The sequence below is a fragment of the Chanodichthys erythropterus genome, chromosome 23 (assembly GCF_024489055.1).
Source record: "Chanodichthys erythropterus isolate Z2021 chromosome 23, ASM2448905v1, whole genome shotgun sequence".
Lineage (NCBI taxonomy): Eukaryota > Metazoa > Chordata > Actinopteri > Cypriniformes > Xenocyprididae > Chanodichthys > Chanodichthys erythropterus.
Window position 1 is genome coordinate 9,829,231 of NC_090243.1, and position 22,419 is coordinate 9,851,649.

Genomic DNA, 22,419 nt, shown 5'->3' on the forward strand with positions numbered 1-22,419 from the left:
TGGACAGCTTCCCACACGGTTGCCATGACACCGCCCCCAATCCTCCTGCTTCATCACAGTACCGGTGGGCGTGGAGAAGGGTGACTAAAAGACACAACGTTCAAGCTCTTCTTTCCTCACTCTCTTCCTCCCACTCTCTCTCTCTCTTTCCATCCATTTCTCTTTGTCTCCCCCTCTAATCCATCAGCTTTCCATCTCCACATGGTGAGATGATGTCATCCTACGTTGGCGTACCAGCACAGTATCTTTCATAAAAGTGATGAAAGTTTATGGGCACAGACTCAATATACTGAGACCCAAACAATAACAAAACCTCCACTATGATGCATTCAGATACAGTAGTAGCTTAAGACTATGGGTGGGGCTATGTGGTTGCTAAGGTATGCTAAATGGTTGCTAGAGCCCACCCATAAGTCTCTATGATATTCTGGTCACTAGATATCATACAGTAAGCCTATATTGTCCACCACAGACAATAATTTTAAGTCTGGTAGCTTAGAACCAGGGTTGCTATTGTTAATTAAAACTAAAACTACTAAAAATGATTTTGGTATTTTAAATACAGCTGAAATAAAATAAATAATAAATACATTTTAGAGGGAAAAACCTAAACTGAACTTAAACAACCAAGAATTAGAAATGCTGCCTTCTCAACTAACTGAAATAAGTTTAAGTTGATGTACTAAAATGACTTAAACTGCAATAAAAATTAAATTTACATAGAAATATAACACATGACAACACGTTTACACAAATTACTAAAACTTTAAAACGTAAAAAAGGTAAAAAAAAAACACATTTATACTTTTAGATGAAAATAGTAACGCTGTGCCCGAAATCGAATACTTCCCTACTATGTAGTATGCGAAAAACAGTACACCAAAATAGAAGTATGTCCGAATGCATAGTATTCAAAAAACAGTATGCTAAAAGTACCTGGATGACCTACTACTTCCACCGAGATTCTGAAGTGTGCACTCGATTCGATGGACAGTTTACTATCCCATGAGGCCACAGGAGAGGATTTATGAATAGAAGTGAAGCGACGCAACTGACGCTGGTAGGTCACATGACAGAATTTCATTCATACTACCTATATTCATACTATATAGAGCATACTTATATTTATATATATTTTTTTTTTTTTCAAATGTAGCACCTACTAATACGGTATGCGATTTCAGACACAGGCACACAGCGTAATAAGAGTGATATTATAACATTTTCTTATTAATTAATTTAAATAACTGGTATTTACAGTGTCACTGTACTAAAGTGAAAATAAATGATATTATGCAATATTAAAATATTACCAAGAAAATATTTAATTCAAAATAATTATCAATAATTCAAGAAAAAAAGAAAACTATGAGCAAAGTTTAATAAATTAAGGTTAAGGGTTTGCCAAGTTAGGGTGATAATGCTTTAGCAAGCAATACTAATACCAGATTAAAAAGGTCTCAAAGCCAATTAAAAATAAGATGTTCAGAATGCCATAATACACTATTATTTGTACTAAGAATGCTGTAGTATGTATCTATATTTCGCACGATATGCAAATATTCACCATGAGATACCGGAAACACCTACACAGCATTCACAAATATGCAGTACACACTCTGCACAAGAAGTGTGTTTTGTTTTACTGACAAAGCAATGCACCCAACCTTCAATTTGGAGAGTGACAAATCCTGATCTACATAATGAGTCATTTGATTGAACTGTCAAAAGTCAAGACATTTCCACACAAAATGTCATCAAAATGAACATTTATTGTTGCATTTTACTGCATTCTGTTCTTAATACTATTTTGGAAAAAGTCTGAGCAGTATGCAGCATGTTTGTATTCCATTCTGAACACACCCTAAGATTTTCTACAATCCCTTGCCTAAAGCTCAAGACTTGTCTAAAGTCCACCTCCACGAAGACCCCCAAATTCCCTCTTTCTCCCAGCTCCAGTGTTATCGCTAAAGCTGTTAATGCTGCATAAATACCTCAGAGTCCCATGGAGAGCGATGTGGAAGCGAGGCCAGTGAATCCTCCATCCTGTTCCAACCCAAATCAGTCTGGCATCGTGTCAGCCTGGGATCCCTCAGAGAAGCCAGCATCCTGCCACGAGGAACCGGATCTCTGTCCAGCCCTGACAGTGTTTCTAACCTTTCTGTCACTTCCTGAAGCCCCGTGGGCAAGTCTATGGTATGATGGTGTAGCCGCCTAAGTTTAGTCCAGTCTGGAGAGTTTGTCTCTAGCATTTAAACTATGTATTCCCTTGAAAAAAGGTCTGCTGAGGTACTCAGATAAAGAATTAAACCGGTTGCACTCCACCTTAGACGCCTCGGCTTGCTGAAAAGCATGGGAAAAGGAGGGAAGGAACTTGCAATCTTCCTTGGAAGCATCCAGAATTCTACAAAGCATCAATGCAAGTTCCGTTTGCCTGATATATGAAAGAGAAAATCATTGAACGAATCGATGGTGGAAAGGAAAAGCAAAGGGAGGGAGGCAGGATGAATCTACTGTTCACCTGCACACCATGTTAAGCACATACAAGCATCCAACCAGCAGCACCTCCCCGCCTCTCTCCTCGGCTCTCGCTGAGCATAATTCACACCTCATCTCAATGTCGCCAAGAATGGAAACTGATACTTCAGAATGAGAATGACTCGCTAACACTTTAGAGTCCAAATGAAAGTTGGTAGAAATACAAAATGAGGTATTTAAAATCAAAGGCATGTGTACTACAAAGACCGAAGGTATACGAAAAAGGGTTGAAGGCCTGAGACCTGACTCCAGCATTCTTTAGAGTGTTTGTGTGAGTGTGTTGCGTCTGAGAGCTGTTGTCCAGTGTGTATGTGTGTGGATTGTGGTGGAAGTGTTGTGTGCTTGTGGTGGTAATTTAGAGACTGTGATTCAGAGTACAGATGGTGACAATACAGGATGTGCATGTACCATGTAATCACTGACTTAAGCCGCGGTCACACTAGACTTTGAGCACACAAAATGTTGTGATATGATGTAAAACTCTGCGGCGTCTTTTTTATAAACATAAATTCAACATATAACAACATTCGAAATGTAAAAATATACAATCTACTCAACTCTACTGTAAAAAAATGCGTTCTTTCAAATTCAATCAAGAAATCACGCCATAACGCATCAACCTTCTACTGGTCACACGTTCTCACGCTATGCGAATTCACAGGTCAGAGTTCACCAAACTTGATCTTTGGAATGCAGCGAAATTCAAATTTTTTTGCATGAGCTTGCATTGTCGGTCTGACGCATTCGCATGCGTATGAATAGAAGTACAAACAAAGACTAATCTCATTGATCTAAAGAAAATCAAATCTCTTTATTAAGCACCATTATATTTAAAGTTTTTGTATCTGAAAACATACTAGATTTGGAGTGGATGTAAAATCTGTAGTTAAAGCATAATTTTGAAACACATTCTAGGCCTTGAAAGCATACTAGATTTGCAGTGCATTCTACAAGGTGAATTCAGGTAAACTAGCTTTTTACTTTTTAACACTGATATCGGAACTGTCACTGGCCATGATGTAATGATATTATTTTGGCAGCCAAATTTTGAGGACAAGTAAAAATGTAAAAAAAAAAAAAAAAAAAAAAGGAAGAAATCCTCAGATATGAGCCTTGCAATATGTGGCCCAATTTACTGAATTTATAAAAAATCATCATTTCATAATACTATTTACCTTCTTATGTAAATAGTAATTCTATGTAAATACAAACTTTTTGTAAAATGACACAATAGGGCACACAACAGACCAAATATTGGTAAGTCAATTGGTTCCTTCACACAGAATAAAAATGTGTAAGAACTGTACCTTTTAGGGGTACAACAGCTCATCACTGGGACAGAACCCTTAAAAGGACATCTTTGTACCTTTTTTTAACCATTAAAAGGTTCATAGAGTAGCAATACTTACCTTAAGGTACTACTAAGTACTAATATGGACCTTTTAGGGGTAAAAAACATACAAAGATGTCCTTTTAAGGGTACTGCCCCAGAGACAAGCTGTTGTGCCCCTATAGGTACACTCTCAGAAAAAGGTACAAAAGCTGTCACTGAGACGGTACCTTTTCAAAAGCAAAAGCTTTTTGCATTTTTTTTTTTTTTTGCATAAATTTTTGCATTTTTACTCTGTTGAAAAAAAAAAAAAAAAAAAAAAAACTGTACACAGTTATATAAGATTCATTCATTTATATTTAGTCTTTTTTGAAATACAAAAAAAAAGAAAAGAAAAAAAAAAGAACATTTTAATTTTATAAAATGCCTACAAATTGAAAAACACAAACTCAGATGAAAACATTTTTAAAAAATAATTATATTTACTTTAATATAACATAATGAAGTTTGTTTTGAGTGTCTGATACATGCCTTCCGGAGGTACACGTCAGCTTTGGAGTCAAGCGGAAACCTGATCACTGTCCATAGTACAGTACTCACCGTTCTGCTGGGGAATCTTTCAGGCTGTCTCTGAAACAGCCTTCGTAGAGCCTTCAGTCTACATTGCAGCATGCGGATCACTGCCTCACCAAAAACAAGTGTCCAGGGCTTAGTGGCCGCCATACCGCTAGTGCCCTGCTTCTGCCTCTGGTCTGGAGGAACCCGGTCCAAGTGAGTGAGCATGTGTGCCAAGATATGCACAAAGCTGTAAGGAGTGAGAGCTTGGATGACAATCACTGACTCACAGAGGGGGGAAACCCAGTCCTGAAGGAGGGAGTGTTAAAGCCAAACTGGGAGATTCCCCTCTGCAGACCCTCCAATCCCTCCAGTACAGAGTCCTGGAGATCCCCACACACTCTCACAGCTGACCAGTCACACAGAGACACATACACACACGCTCAGCCTTGTTTCAGGATGTTGGGCTACAGCTGAGATTAACAACACCTGTTGTAAAGTACAGTGGTGCAACGCAAGAACTGTCCCCTTCAAACAGAGACTGTGATGTGCAGAACATAGTGAACTTTCAATTAGCTACACAAAAACTTCACAAAAAAAAACAAAAAAAAAAAACAGCTGCTTTACAAAAGTAATCAACGTTGATATCAATAGACATATATATATTATACATTCAACAAAAATTAAAAATGAGTATTATCCATTGGCAAGTTTGGTATATTTTGAAACCAACACAAAATTCACCAGATATTGTCTGAATAATCAGCCTGACTGATTTAAAAAGTCAATTTCCTTTTTACACCATTGATTACCAATAGGAGAGGACATAACTGAGGAACAATACTAGCTTATGGGGATCTCCAAAGGGGAACATACAATTCACTTGACCTCCATTTTCCACCTTCATGCTCGTAGATCCTGTCAGCTGCACGTATGGAATTCTGGGAGTCAGTTTCACTAAAGCCGCTTGCGCAACACAATTAACAGCTCGCCTGGCCAGGCTTTGAGGCCCTTGAAGTTGGAAAGGCAAACTCTATGCTCCATAAACAGGATGCCACACTCATCATTTTCCACTCAGATGACACAAGCTCATCCAACAGCTCTGAAAAGAGTACATTATCATGGTACGAGGAGAGTTTCCTATTATGATAAGTCAGGTGCCAACACACAGAAGCAGAGTGTGGCAAACTCTGTCCGATTTGGACTGTGCTCTGGGTTTGGGTTTTGCGTAAGTGAGCGCAATTGGTTATGCAACTCAACGGAGTAGGTTTCTGACCTCAGAGAACAGCTGTGAGATCTTTGAGGATCCAGTTTCTCTCATTGTACTGATGAATCTCAAGGTCAGTTGCAGTGAATGACAAGTGAGATTTTAATGCTTCATTTTAGAATAATTTGATCACGAGATAAAACATCTTAAAACTGAAAGATGTCAGAGGCAGGTGCATCGTGGGAACTCAGAGTAGACAAATATATAAGATATAAAATATAAACACCATACAAATTAAAGCATGACAGCATAATGTTAATGTTAAATGAAAAAAAAAAATTGAATAAAACTTGCAACATTTCCTGATTCCTTTTGCCTTCATTCATTTCTTGTTCTTCCACTACTTTTAATAAAAATGGCAAAAGGCTATAAAAAAAGTTTCTAAAATAGATAAATATTAACACACATATATATATATATATATATATATATATAACATAATTATGAAAAAGTATTATCTTTAAGTGACATCAACAAATTCCGTCAATAACATATCCAATATCAATCTATATTCTTAAGAAAAATGAAGTGTGTGCATTTTTTAAGAGATAAAAAGATTTCTACATGAAGCAAATGGAAGAGAGAGATGGAGACATAATTTATTCATACATTTCCGAGAGGGGGACAGGAAGATCAATAGAGCTAATCAATTATAAGTGAGCTAGTGTCCTCAACGTGGTCCGACTCCCAGCTTTGGCCCACAGCACTAAACTTTCTGTAATATTTCAACTGACAGAAACACTTATGAGCTGAATGACTAATCCAAAAAGATGTCTGAAGATAACTAGGCTAAGGACCCACAAAAATAAGAGCATGTATTCTGGGTTTCTGCGGTTTTCAAAGGTTAGAGGTTTGAAAGGAGCCATGACAAGTCAAAAACAAAAAACTGATTATCTGGTTTCCAGGCTCCTCTGGGTGGTTCGCAAGTCACAATAAAAACGACTGTGTTCACACTGGGTTATATATATTTTTAAATGTTTCCTCTGTGCTTTGTGTCAAATTCAATCTCAACTTCCTGACAATTTCTGTGCTCCTCGTGAACTCGAAATGCCCGGAGAGCAAAGAAAACATAAAAGAGATAAAAAGGACAAAAACACAAAGAAAGAAAGAAAGAAAATGAAGGCTCTGTCCTCCTAGACAAGACAGAGAATTCAAAATGTCAGTCTGATTCATCTGGTTTTGACAGATATCAGAAAGAACAGACCAACACCAAACAGTCAACTAGGTTTTGAATGAAACATGTCAAAAACGCATCTGGGTCACATTTCACTCCAAAACCAAAAGAGAGTAATTTCCATAAGGCAAATGAAGCTTATCATAGAAATAATGTCACAATTCAAATCTTAACATTCCTAAATTAACCTTTATTTTCATTAGGCAAAAAGGTAAGACAATAAGGTTGAACAATAAGGCTGCTAAAAATTCAGCTTTGCAATCACAGGAATACATTTCATTTTAATATACAGTATATTCAAATAGAAAACAGTTATTTTAAATTGTAATATTTCAGAATATTACTGTTTTACTGTATTTTTGCATTTGTATTTTAATCTTTTGAACTGTAATACATTTTTATACAACTTTAAATTATATGCAGAATTATATACATTTTTAAATTAACATTTAAAGGATAGTTCACCAAAGGATGGCACCTTCAAACCATCCTTGGTGTATATGACTTTCTTCTTTCAGCCAAACACAATCAGAGTTATATTTAAAAATGCATGGCTCTTCCAAGCTTTATAATGGAAGTGATTTGGAAGATGAGATTTTGAAGCCCAAAAAAAGTGCAACCATCGATCATAAAACGTACTCTATGCAGCCTTGGGGGAAGGGGGTTAATAAAGGCCTTCTGAAGGGAATTGATGCGTTTGTGTAAGACAAATATCCTTATTAAAAACTGTATAAAGGGCAAGACAGCCATACGCATTTGCCTTATGCCCAAAAAGTGTTAACTTTTGCGACTTAATACACAATGACATGATGTACTACGTGTTTGTAGACAGTGTATGGCTGTCATGCTGGAAACTTGTTTTTTTACTTTATAAAGTTTTAAATAAGGATATTTGTCTTACACAAACATATCGATTAGCTTCAGAAGGCCTTTATTAACCCCCCAGGAGCTGCATGGAGTACGTTTTATGATTGATGGATGCACTTTTTCAGGCTTCAAAATCTCATCCTCCAATCATTCCCATAATAAAACTTAGAAGAGCCAGGATATTTATTAATATAACTCTGATTGTGTTTGGCTGAAAGAAGAAAGTCATACACACCTAGGATGGCTTGAAATTGAGTAAATTATGGGGGTAAATTATGGGGTAATTTTCATTTTTGGGTGAACTATCCCTTTAAATAAACTTTTAATGTATTATTAATTAATATGAATTAACAATAAGAAACAGTATTAAATGTAATGTATCATTTAAATTAAACATATTAATTAAATGACATTTTCTTTAGATTTTAGGGTTAAATACGAGCTGGATGTTTTCTTGACAGGTTTCAGCCAAACCATATACACACTGTGCAACATACAAACACTCAAAACCACATCTCAACCACAAACACACATGTTCTGGTCCGCATAAAGTCATTGACAATGTCCCTATTAATTTTGCTTCTCCGGGGCCTTTTTCTGGAGCCAAGTCCACTAATTGCAAAGTTCAGACCATGCTGAACTTTCAGTCTCTAGGGCACAAAGCCTTTGCTCATTAGAGAAAAACGCAACAAAAGAACACATGCACAACAACACAAAAACCGAAATAGAATTACGAGAAAGTGTTGCCAATGATAAAACAGAGCAAAGCCGAGAGAGATTCCTAACCATTTCATGCCATAGACTCCAAAAGCATTCTTTTGAAAAATGAATGTTTCAGCCCTTTTGATGTGGTTCTTCCTGCTCAGAGCACCAATGAGCAAAGAATCCCCTACAAAGACTCAAACTACACTACATTGTTCCATCTACACCCTACATCCTTAGTACATCATCAGTTTCCTCCTTTATGCCCTCTTCCCTCGACCTATAAGAAAAATTTATGAAATGTCTCTCCCTTAAAAATGAGCTAATGGTTTATATCAGACCTGCTTAACCTTTAGAAAACATATGTGAGTTGCATATCTGCCCATGCTGCAATATTCGCAACTTTTACTTTAATCTTGCTAATATTTCAATAATATTTACTTGCTAATATTTACAATACCGAAGGGCTCCTACCCGCGTGTTTCTCTGCCTGATCCGCAAGGGAAACATTTTCAGCATGGTCCTGTCCGCATGTCAGTCACTGCACGCTGTGGACGGCTAAACCAGCGTGGCAGGAGCGGTCACTTAGGCAGTCAGACTGTGGTGCGATCATACATGCATACAAAAGACAAGCAAAAGGAAACGCCTGCCCAGGAAGGGCCTACAGCTGCAGGTCAGCACCGAGATTAGAGCATGTCCTGCCCTGGTTTCCTAGGCAACACCTGCACAGGAAGAGGCACATCTGTCCAAAGAGAGCATCAATAATATATCAGCCTTGAACATACATGCTGTGGGGCTGTACATGAGTGTTTATACTCTCATATACTCTATATATGCAAAAAGAGTCTCAGTTTCCTGTCGCTCGGTCTGGCGCACATCCTCCACAGTAAGATAATGGCAGTCGCTAAAATTCATGTTGGGACAGAATTATGTATGGAGCACCAAAAACACAAACATGCTGTTAAAATGTCAAAGAGCATTTAAAATGAGTGAAACATTAAGAGAAAGTTTTGAGATCTTAAAGGGATAGTTCACCCAAAAATGAAAATGTTGTCATTATTTACTCCCCCGCAAGTTGTTCCAAACCTGTATAAATTTCTTTGTTCTACTGTACACAAAGGAAGATATTTGGAAGAATGTTTGTAAGCCCCCCCATTGACTAACATACTATTTTTTTTCCTACTATGGTAGTCATGGGTGGGTGAACTATCCCTTTAAATAGCATATCTCAGCCTATTAGAATGATTTCTGAAAGATCATGTGACACTGAAGACTGCTGAAAATTCAGCTTTGCCATCACAGGGGAAAAAAAATGACATTTTAAAACAGTTAAATTTTGAACAGTAGTGTATACTAATACATTTTAAACATTTCAAGTGAAAACAATAAAATACTTTTAAATTATACACATTTAAAATGAACATTAAACTGTTAACGTGTTATGAATTAATATGAATGAACAATAAGCAACATTATTTAATTTCAATTTTTAAATAATTTAAAAGCAAATTTAAATTAAATATATTAATTTTGATTTTGAAATATGAGCCTCATTTCCTGTTGCTGGGTCTGGAAGCACATCCTTCACAGTAAAATAATGCTTTGGACCATGGCTGTTGCTAAAATTCATGCGTCTGGGACTAAATTTTGATGTGTGGGGCCCTTTTAAACAAAAATGTGCTGTAAAAATGTCAAAGAGAATTTAAAATGAGAAAGACATTGAAAGAAAGTTCTTAAATATCAGATCTTTTCCAGCTGAGTTTCAAGCTACATCAGATCATTATGGGCTGAACCAGGTCACGTGGTGCCGGATCAAGTTCAAAGTTGGGTATTATTTTTTCATCTGCTTCACCCGACTTCCTGTGCTGAATGACAGAGCAGGAACCCTCCCACCGGCCCCCTGTTCTTGGAAAGCTCTCAGGAAGTTCGACACCCTGACGAGGGCATTACATCACCCTTAGATCCTGACCTCAGATGTAAAATCCTCCTCTCACGCGTGGAACCGTGCCAAGACTGCCTCCCAACACGCCTTCAGATGTGGAAAAACATCGTCCCTGTCTCCTTCTTGTCTCAGAGGGAAATGCGACATGAACTCTACTGTTTCTCTGAGTTATAGAATGATAAACAGCACAGAGAGCCTAACTCTGATGAAAGTTGGACGTAGAATCACAGGTTTAGTGATCCAAGGATGAAATGATGCAAGAACAGGGTCCAAAGTGTTTTTCCACACCTGCCAATGGTGGCTGAATTGAGAAAAATTTACCAGCCTCTTATTGGCCAATAATTTTTTATGTAAGAAAGTTTTAAAAAATTAATATAAAATGAAAAAAATACAAAGTAATAATAAATTAACTACTGATTAAATAAATGTTAATTTGATAAATTAATACAGACACATTATATATGTTTTATATATAAAAATTATTTAAATTTATTCCTGCGATGGCACAGCTGAATTTTCTGCAGCCATTACTCTAGTATTTAGTGTCACATAATCCTTCAGAAATCATTCTAATATGCTGATTTGCTGCTCAAGTAACATTTCTTTTGAACAGTGTACACACATTTTATAGCCTTCCTTGCCTTTGCCGTGCCTAATGAACTTCCACATACCGTGTCTTTCATACGGCGCAATGGACAGCACTTACTCATCCTGACACAGCACAGACTGCACACTGCAGAAAATAGCAGCATTTCTTTCTCCTGCTTCTCAGACGTGTCTGTCTTATCAAAACACTCACTGGAGTCATTCACAATTATTGTCGTTGTGGCACTGGGCCACTGATGTATATGAGATGGAGAGTGAGTGCTGGTGAAGGAGACATTTGCGTTAAAGCCAACAGAGACAAGATTAATGGATCCCTCTCTCTAGATCTCAATAACATTTCAAACAACCCCCCCCCCCCTCCCTCCACAATCTCTAGTAAAACTGCTTCTCTTTCTCTGCCTTCAATTTCCTCTCTGGCTGCCACTTTACTTTTCTTGTTTTTTCACATTCCTCTGTCATGTGTTCATCTTGGCAGTGCAGACCAGGGCTTAACGATAAGAATGACCCAATGGATCAAAGTCAATGTGAGAGAGTTTTGGACCACTTGATGGAGCCATCATTGCCCTGTTGAAATACGTTCCAGCTATCTTACATTTGTTTGATTACATCCATGTAATGTCATCTAGATAGAGTTAAAAAGATGTTTGCACCATATGCCTTTTTTTTTTTTTTTTACTTTGGAGTTGTCCAACTATTACTGCAATAAAATAATGAAAAACATTTAATATAATATTATCATTTGAGATAACTTCTTTTTACATGATGGATTCAGATGTGTTGGTAAAAAAAAATTATATTTTATATTATATTAGTTTATACAAATGTTTGCGGTCAGTAAGATTTCTGTATATATATATATATATTTTTTTTTTTTTTTTCTTAAATTAATTTAAATTAATTGCCATGCCGTCATTTTACGCGGGACTGCTTCACAAACGAGGATCAATTCAACAATGGATTTGCACAAAAGATTAACATGACGGCACATGCTAGTCAATGAGTTGAATCAACTCCACAACAACTTCATAAATGTATCCACTAACCGTTCAGAAAACATCCAGTTGAATTATAAAAGTTGTCACTTCTTCATGAGCCTCTCCATCAGTGTCCGACGCCAACGAACTAGTGGCGACGAAAGCAAACTGCGGGGTTGGCTCACGTCGGCAGCGTCTGTGTCCAAAGTTGCCCTGCCACACCAAACTGACGCTAAACAGCCGACGGCCAAGTAGCACGTCAGTTCTGCGCCTGCGTGAGATGAAATGCCTTTCCAAACAGCAGATGGCAGTAACTGAACAGCCAATCAGAATGATCAGATGGCCCGACGGACAGACGAGCTCCAATGCCGATTCAACATGTCGAATCGGCCGAAAAAAAAGCCGTCGAGGACCAACTTCAGGTGTTGGTGTGTTCCTGCCTTAAGGCTGAACAACGTTGCTGACGTTCGTCATTTTGGCTGCGTGAGATTCTCCAGCTTTGTTGTTGTTGAGCAACTGAAGCGCGAGCTGTTAAAGCTCCGGCCTCTTCTGGAAAGAGGGCTGTGAGCAGCAGCAACACACAAAAATGGTGTGTTTTTGCTCACACCCAAATAGGGGCAAATTTGACAAGCTATAATAAATGATCTGTGGGTTACTTTGGGCTGACACATTGTGGAGACACCAGAGATGTATATTATATCTTGTAAAAAGGGGCATAATAGGTCCTCTTTAAATACAGATGTAAAGCTGTATGCCGATCAATTTATTGCATCCTACAGAGTTATTAATTCCCCCCATAAAAATAAAAAAAGTTTTGACTGGTATAGTATATATTATGTCTATACATATAATTATATTTTCCACTTCACACATAAATATATATTTCTAAAATGTATAAGGTCAAGTGGCAAAGGCAGGGCAAAAACAATAAATAAATAAATTCTGACCCAATTGCCCCGACTGGGCAAGCGGGAAAAAATCCTTATTTTTGAGCCCTGCAGACTGGTGCCCCCTCATCATCACCCGAGATACAGAAGACCTTTCGGGTCCTGACCGATCCCCCACCCCACTTATAAGGCTCTGAGTATGCCGTGCTAATGAGAGCCTTTCCTTAAGGAAAGAAGATGAATCAACTCTCCCACACTTATTCAGCCTGGAACAAAGAGCAGAGTTTAACACGGATTCCGAGGGTCTAGGATCGCTCCGCAGTCACACGCCACGTCTCTGACACACACCCACTCTTGCTCTCTCACGCATACAGAGTGTCGTCACACCGCTTTTGTGTCCAGGTTATGTGGGACGTTAAAGGAAAGAACTTCACAATGAGATATCCACAGGAAACCTTTAGTCAAAATTAATGCCATTACCCAGCATAACCCCTGTGTGTGTGAGAGAGTGAGTGCGTTACACACATAGACGCATAGATCCACAGACTCAATGAACAGGCAGAGAGGGTCATCACTCCCAGCAAGCTCTATTGATCCTCAAGCATTAGAGGACTGTAAGTCACCAGCTGTGACCCATCACGATGCTGCTGTGATGGAGGATGGGGAGGGGATGGATTGTGACTGAATCACCGCCTGGTCACGCCATCAGCATCAAGTGTAAACGGGTCTTAATAGATCTGTCAGTAAACAGGACCATGTTGTTAATCAATCCAAAAGGTATTATGGGTATTTTATACCAATTGCTGCATGATCATATGGCCTATTACTGAAAATGGATGGATTTTTACGGTGGCCCAGTAGTGCACAGCACAATGAAATTAAAAAAGCAAACATAAGTTCACAACACAACGGAATAAAGCCACAACACAATGGAAATGCTCCCGACCACTTGGGGGCTCTCAGAGCTCGGTAATATTACTATTCCTTGCCACTGTTTTATAAAGTCGACAGTTTTACAAAGATATCAATACCATGTTTAGTTTTAAGTATGTAAGCATAGTATATCGACATTAAATATTAATTAAAAATCAACTCTGAGCTCTATGCTCTTTGGTATAAGCCTGGACCTCATTTTTCCCCATCGTTTCATAAGTTGTGGCTCGATTTCGTTGTGCTGTGGCTTTATTCCGTTGCGTTGTGACTCGATTTCGTTGTGTTGTGAACTTATGTTCGCTTTTTTAATTTCGTTGTGTTGTGCACTACTGGGCCAACGTAGATTTTGGGAAAAGGTGGGAAACAGGAAGGAACACAGCAGTGCAATGAAATGTAAACCTGAAAAAGCCATGGTTTACATAAATATCTTAATGTGAAAGCATTTAATGTGTTTGTATATAAGTATATACATTTCACTCCACAGACTCTCTAATGAGATCTAATTTGTCTTGAAAACAAAAATACATTTGATGTTTAGATCAACAGTCAAATAGAAGTAAAAAAAAAAAAATTGAAAATGTCTCCATTAAAAATGAGAGACAACACAGAATAACGTACAAACACGAGTCCAGTGATCATCAAATCCTTTTAACGGTTTATTATACAGACTTTGTGTTAAAGTCTTCCACTTTTTTTTCCTCCACAAAACCTCTGCTCTTTAGAAACCATGTCAGTTTGGATTGAAATCATTTGAAGTTTTATAAACAAGCATTATAAACACTGAATTAATACCAACATATGGAATTAATTAAGGACATGCATCAGAAAAATTGGGAATGTAGGACAATAAATATTTAACAGGATATAACACCTTGACAGTAAACGGTTTTTGCAGTGTTTATATTAATGTTCGTTAAAGTAAGACTATGTAAACAAAAAACACAGCCACTCTGTCCAAAAGTGGGAATTATGGGATAACAGATGCAGCAATGCATCATGTTCTATAAAATCATGTTTGTAGCTTAATCCAGGGGATTAAAACGTACATATTTCAGACATAGTGAAGTAATTTACTCCACTTTAATCTCCTGGATCACGCTACAAACATGATGATTTTAACTTTATATTGAAGGCTAACTACGTTACCTCAGATGTGTAATGGTTACCAAAACTGATAAAACATATAAGCTAAGACAATACAACATTTATTGTAGGTGTCATAAAATTTACTGAATTTGAGAAATTTTCTGTTCTGTTCCTGATTTGGCTGTGAGATTTGCCGATTTTGGTTGCACAATATGTGATGGATTCTATTGTCCAGTTGGCATTTTCAACCCAAAATGGCTGCCGCGCTACCAAAACGACACCTAGTGGCTTTTACCCAAAAAGCATTAGAGTTTCGCCTCTTGGGTTCTATGCTCTTCGGTATAAGCCTGGACCTCATTTTCCCCCATTGTTTCATCTTTTTGCTATCACTATCAATAAAAGTTGCAAAAAGAAGAAGATATTTTTATTTTCTGAAGAAAACCTAATGTGTTTTTAAGGCAGGGATGGGCAAACTTGGTCCTAGAGGGCCACTGTCCTGCAGAGTTTCGCTCCAACCCTAATCAAACACACCCGAACCAGCTAATCAATGTCTCCAGGATTACTAGAATCAAAGCCACTGGAAGGCAAGACTGCAACCTTCAGCCAAAAAAGGCTAATGCTAACTGGCGGAATGGGTGGTACACATTGGCGGTGCGCAGGGAGAAGTTTTGAATGGTGACACGATAGGCTGAGGGGTGCCACACGTGATTAAGTTAGCCATTACGCTTTCTCCAATGGTAAGAGAGACCCTCTTATCTCCCTATAATAATACAATCTCTGCTAGAAGGCTACAGACAGGTGAGTTTTATCAAGGTTGGAGCTAAACTCTGCAGGACAGTGGCCTTCTAGGACCGAGTTTGCCCATCCCTGATTTAAGGGAAGAATGAAAAGGACATTAAAAGAAACAAATTTTACTTAAAAAATTATAAGTCAAGCAAAATCATATGTCCAGTCACTTTAAAAAGCAAAGCTGTGGTCATTTACAGTTACTCTGCGAAATTCACTTAAGGTAAAAACATTTGCCCACACAGATTTCACATTGGGTTCAAGTTTTTCATGCGAATTTGCCACATTGACCACAATTGCTTTATATAATGAATAGATTTGATTTAGGCTTTTACTCACTTGTAAACATTGCTCAATGAACGTACATTGAGCACTCAAATTTGGTGAACAAAATTTCAAGTATGTTTGCTTGACGCGTGAGACCCAATGAGGTTCATTCTCGTGTCACGCTTCCACAAGAACTAATAATATTTGTTCTCTCACGTTAAGCAACTACGGGTGAGCTTCTCTTTACCATATTTGAGCGTTATATGTGTGGTTGTTGATCAATGTTTATGTGAATAAAAGCCTGAATTAAATCTGTTCATCAAATAAAGCAATCTTGTCTCTTCAGAATCTCTTTCTGAACATTTTGAACCATCACAGTTTTGGGTGAATAGACAATCTCTTGTATTTTATTAAAAATATCTCTGATTCAAAAATGAATTAAAGTCTTAATGGTTTGAAAGGGTCTTTGTGTGAACTAACCCTTTAATAACACACTTCTCTGCAACCACATGAGGTATCATTCAATCCCCAACCTTACCTACGAGCAATAGTAATAGTGGTCCTTGCTAATAGCTGATTCTGCAGTCAATTAAAATGCTCGGAGTCATTTTTAAGCGGAGTTTGTTACTTAACCACACTCAAGTTCTATCGAATCAGGTGTGCAGGGCCATGCTGGAAGAGTGAGTCAGAGTAGATAAAAGACAGCATGATGTCTCGGCACTCTCTCACACAAATGACTGCAGAAAAAGACAGAGATGGAGAGAGAGAGAGAGAGAGACAGAGAGAGAGAGAGAGAGAGAGAGGGAGAGAGAGAGAGAGGTAAAAAGAGGCAAGAGTGGGTGTCCGCAAAGCGAGAGAAAGTCAGTCCAGATGGCCAGAGAAGATTAAATACCATCTGCCAGAGAGATCTGGAGACATAGCCAAACATTAGCACAAACAAGTGACACACCACACACACCCTGTACATAGACATGGATGATGCTGGACACATACAGTACATCGGTGTCAGGGTCTGATCACGGTGCCTGAGAAGACGACGGAGAGTCACAGTTACCTGGTGAGGGGATAGTTGATGTGAGACTGTGAGAGTTTCAACTCACTTTGAATTATGGGAATATGACACTGGCCATTTTTATTTTGTGGAGTTCTTAATAGTTCCCCGTTTTCTCCTTTTCTCTGACAGAGTTGCCTTTGTCGTACAAAATGTGTTGGTCATTTTTTAAACCAGCATTTCTCTAAAAGATTTTCTCAAGGATGTACCTAGGGCTGGTGTGGTGCAGTCGATAAACACCTCAGCTTGCAACCAAAAAGTCTGAACTATGGAGACTCGTGAGTCATCATTACTGTGCACATAATCCCAGGTCACTCCTGGGAAAAGTACCTTTATTAGGTGTATGCGTTAGATTAAAAAGTCTATTAAAAAGTCTACTACTACAACTTTTGTTAATCACTTTGAAAGTCTGTCTGCTCAACATCAGCTTTACATATACATTTAAAGGGGACCAATTATGCCCCTGCTACAAGATGTAATACAAGTCTGTAGTGTCCCCAGAATGTGTCTGTGAAGTTTCAGCCTACAGATCATTTATTATAGCTTGTCAAATTTGCCCCTATTTGGGTGTGAGCAAAAACACGCCGTTTTTGTGTGTGTCCCTTTAAATGCAAATGGGCTGCTACTCCCGGCTCCCTTTCCAGAAAAGGAAACAGCTCGTGCTTCGGTTGCTCAACAACAACAAAGCTGGAGAATCTCACGCAGCCAAAATGACAAACATCAGTAACGGTGTTCAGCCTTACATTGTTCAAAACTGAGAAGTTACAACTTTTAGAATGCATCTGGATGTTTCTGAACGGTTAGTGGATAAATTTATGAAGTTGCTGTGGAGTTGATTCAACTCATCGACCAGCATGTGCCGTCATGTAATTCTTTTGCGCAAATCCAGCATTGAATTGACCCTTCTTTGTAAAGCAATCCGGTGTAAAATGACGGCATGGCGACAACACTCTACTACAACAACTCTTCCTCTTCTCTAAAGCAGCCCAACATGGCCTCACCCCTTTTGATGCGTTTTCCCAGAGACAGGGTTTAAGTAAATTTTAGGGTGAGATGTCACCAACCAGGGAAAAAGCTTGTTGTAGTCCCTTCCAGCTGTTTGTTGTAGAAGAAATAAACTCATACAGATTTGGAACAACTTGAGGGTGAGTAAATGAGGATAACATTTTCATTTTTGGGGGAATTATCACTTTAACATGAGCTATCCGTATTCACCAGGGGGAGCCAGTGAGCTGCTAATTGGAGTGATTCACTGTTTTGCATCTGTGTTTTGGGAATTAATTTAAATATGATTCCGTTTATAAACTCTCAAATGGCTTCCAGATAAAGTTAAGTGGCTGATTGCAAACAAAATATAACAAAAACACACATTTTCATTCCTTCCTTCCGGTTTTATTAGCTGTTCTGAGAAAGAGAGCTGCTTTAAGCCCATTTAACCGAGTACATGACTAATGCATTCACACACTCTCCTACTCATTAACTCTCATTACGCTACTGAAATACTGTTTACCCTCATACGCCCCATTAAACACAGGGATCGGAACATGTCCAGGTGAACACATACGCACAAACATAAAAAACAACTACAGCAATCTACTTAATAGACACAAAAAACAAATACAGCCACATTCATTAAATACTTTAAACTTGCGGACCAATAAAAAACATATTCGTATGTACTCTTCTAGTGGTAGCTTAAATAAATCATATTTTTTTTTATATAAAATAAATATATAATTAAGAATAAAGTTTTTTTTTGCATTATTGATTGTCATGACAATTAAGTATATTCCCTCCCACTTATTTCTCATACCATAATGGTAAATAAATAAATAAAATCTCATTTTCATTTCTGTAAAGCCCTATTCCCAATTCAGACATGACACGATGGCGGGACACGTGATAAAAGGCATCTTTTCCATATTAATCAGAGATTAACCAGTAATGATAGCGATGCATGTTGAGCGACAGGGAATTTCATTTTAGAAATTGTTTCTATTTCTGTGATGTTGCAGCTGGAACAACAACATACAAAGTATGACAATAATAATGTTAGGTACTGATTAAGTTAAAATAATTTAATTTAAATTGAATATCATTTTGCATGACCTTTATAGCCATACTGAAAGCAACAATTCTTAATTTACCCCAGATTTTTTTAAATAAATTAAAGGAAACAAGAATGTTCAAACTGGGAACATAATGTGGACAAACAAGTTGCTTTTCGCTGAAATCTTATCACATCACGTCTGGTTAGAGCACGGTATAATGAATGAGAAAGATATTATTTAAAATATGTAGAGAGAGAAAATACCTGCTTCCCATTTTATTTAATTCTGATTATGTAAAATACTTTGATGTGTTTTCATGAGATTCTCCAATACAAGGCCAAACACAAGTGTGGAGACAAAAGCAGCGAAGAAACAAACAGTGTGCATCTAACCTACCTACGTCTACCACAACATTTGCAAAGGAGCAGCTTTCAGACACTTTATACGTTTAAGTGAGTGCTTATGTGTGGTGACGTTCAGAGGGAAAAGCAAATACTCTAGAGAATGTTTTTGATGGCCCAGCTTTCTTAGCAAACAAGATCCATAGGTCCATCTGCCCTGCATTTAAAAATCAATGCTTCTCAGCACAAGCTAGGGAGGAAGACGGGGGAGTGTTTAAGTGGGAGAGGAGACCTAAAAAGTCTTCGTCGTTTCCTGTATGAGGTCAGACTGCATGATGTCATAATGGACTCGTTACATGCCTGTTATGGAAACTCATTAATGGCATCTGAGTGTAGGAAGAGTCCTTCCTGAACTAGAACAACCATTACGGCTTAAACAGAAACGCTCCCACAAACAAAAACAATGAGTACTTTGTTGTCTAGGCTGGTATCTTTTCAGCAGGGGCACAGGAATTCTGGGCCCAATACAATGAGTATGGTACTGTACAATGCCACTTAATTTGACTGTAAAACTGTGTGTCCATGTAACAAGCCGTATTTCCAGCTTCTCCACCATGCTTACGGCAATCAAGGGACTGATCGATACAATTGTCGTCTATGGGGAATAGCTACCATTTATCACCAGCTCCAGATACACATGTACATGGAGGGACATTTCAGACCACCTTCTTAAAAGAGCCACTTCTCTATGCTGTATCCTTGAAAACAAGCTCCTCGACAAATGTCAAGTGCTACAAAACACAGAACAGCTATAAAATAAGGAGATCAAAGCCCATGAGGGGACATATCATGAAAAGATGAGAAGGACATGGATTAAAAAGGTAGAAAAAGAGCTTGAGAAATAGACAGCTTGAGGAGACCAAGAAGAGAGAGAGAGAGACATAAGAAGAGTGTAGAAGCAGGGGGAGGCATGACACTCACTTGACATGATAGATTTTCATCTTCTCCCGTCGAGTCCTCCAAGACATGATGGGGCTCCGTCTGTCATGTGAGAGAAATGTGAATATGGAAAATCAGTGTCCCACGAACCATTGCGAGTAGAAAACACAATGTGTTAAAGGTCTGAACTGCACCGAACACAGTAGCGCATAGTCAGACCTTTGACTAACAGCATAATGCTTGAAACACATTGCTGCTTATTCTGGCCAAGAACTGCCAACTTAGACAGGAAGAGACCACCTGACCAGCACAAAACAACCAAAGTTCTGTTTTTTTCCAGAAAAAAACATAATAAACAATATTTTTGAACTTTAAGTCAGAATTTATGTTTGTCCAAAAGTAATAAGCTCTGGTTATTTCATTTCATATCTCAAAACAAACTGGAAGTGAATATATGATTTGTGTGCCTCAGAAAAAAACAAAACTGAATATCTTTCAAAGATTTAATGCCTAAAATATAATTATTATTATATAAAACAGAACTATTTTCATGTTATGGTCAATATCCAATAAAAGTCCAATATTAAAATTTGATACCATTTAATTATTTTGTCTAAATAAATTAAAAATAAAAGAAAGAACACTAAAATCAGTCTTTTTAAATGCTGAATTTAAAAGTGAATTTAGGCATCAAACATTATAATGTTCAGTATGAAAAATGAATATTAATTTTGAGATTTGCTTAAGATTACATAACAATGTTATTGAATTATTAGTGTTTTTAAAGATTAACTTAAATGAGTGTTAGATGACTATGAAAGCCCAGTCCCGCCACATAAGTAATAAATAATATTTTTGAAAATCATAATTATGAAATACTAATTCATATTTATGAAATTAAAAGTCAAAATGATGAAATTAAAAGCCTAAATGATCACATTAAGTCTAAATTATGAGTCAATTTTTAATGTCATAATTTGTCAATGTTTGTTTTATCTCATAATTCTGACATTTTATGTCATCGTTTGTGTTTTATCTCATAATTATGACTTAGTATATCATAATTTCAACTTCTGTGTTATAATTACGACTTACTAAAGTATGATTGAAATGGGCTTCATGGCAATACTAATCAAAATGTAAAAATAGTTGAAATGAGCATAAACAATTAAATATCCAATATCAACAGTTACTGATAAATCAGAAAAAAATCTCTTTGTTTCCCAACACTCCCGCATGTTGTGTTGCTGTCAGATATCTGATTGAGGCGTGTGAATTTCACAATTGCTTTTCTTTTTCATTTATTTTTTATTTTTTGTGAAATATGAATCATCAGACGGTCATCAAACGGTTTGTGGGCGGTCTGTAGGCAGTCCGTCTGAGACTGAGACTACATTGAACATAATCGCAGTGTGGATCAGTTTCTAAGAGCGAAACAAAGCCTTGATTACTACAGTAGACACACTTGTGCCAATATGAACGTCTGCTCCTCTGCACCAAATGATAGTGGTGGAACGTCTTGTTAGACCGGGCCTACACGCTGTCATTGACTGTTTAGGGTTAATTAGTCAGGGTGTCGACTCAGACGGGCCGATCTGTCACTGCGCAAGAGTGAAACTGAGGGCTGGCCCGTGATCATCTTCTGTCTGGAAGGGAACATTGTGCTACCTGCCTCTCTTTTCTCGCTTTCTCTTTCACAATACCATCTCGACAGTTTTACGGCAGACTTTATTACACGTGTATCAATGGGGATGAAGCTGTAACTTCTGAACATTGTTGTGTCATTCTAGCGTAGATGACAGAGCAGGATGGTCTGAATATGAGATTTTATAATAAAAGTAATTTGCATGCATGAATTCATCTTTTGCAAATCATCCTAAAAAACAGTCAGGGGTATTGAATTCTCAGTAAATCTACAGCAATGAAAACTGATCAAACTCAGCTCGAGAGAGCAAACAGTCATGGTAAAGCGATGTGGGTTTATGACTACAGTACATAAATGTTTAAACTCCAATCTACCTTCAGCCTCACAAATTCTGCCTCAAAATTCTGTCCAAAACTCACAAAAATTCAAATGTGTTCCATATTAACATTTGTTTCAGTTAATTGATTCAATAGATGCA

At 37.6% G+C, this 22,419-nt stretch overlaps 1 protein-coding gene across 7 annotated transcripts in view; it reads right to left on the bottom strand.

Moving 5' to 3' along the window:
• The window catches only part of rps6ka3b (ribosomal protein S6 kinase, polypeptide 3b), a 43,870-nt gene that overhangs the window by 19,250 nt on the left and 2,201 nt on the right, over window positions 1–22,419 (bottom strand). The window contains exon 1 of one of the 7 annotated variants that reach the window (XM_067378230.1): window positions 1,995–3,573. The exons of 1 other annotated variant lie outside the window; for it this stretch is intronic. In XM_067378230.1, coding sequence (XP_067234331.1) covers window positions 1,995–2,252 — 258 coding nt within the window. In that variant the 5' untranslated portion in view covers window positions 2,253–3,573. Of the gene's footprint in view, window positions 1–1,994; window positions 3,574–8,907; window positions 9,024–20,338; window positions 20,399–22,419 lie in introns of those variants that run through there. 5 more of the 7 variants (XM_067378229.1, XM_067378232.1, XM_067378231.1 and 2 more) reach the window with 5 other exon arrangements.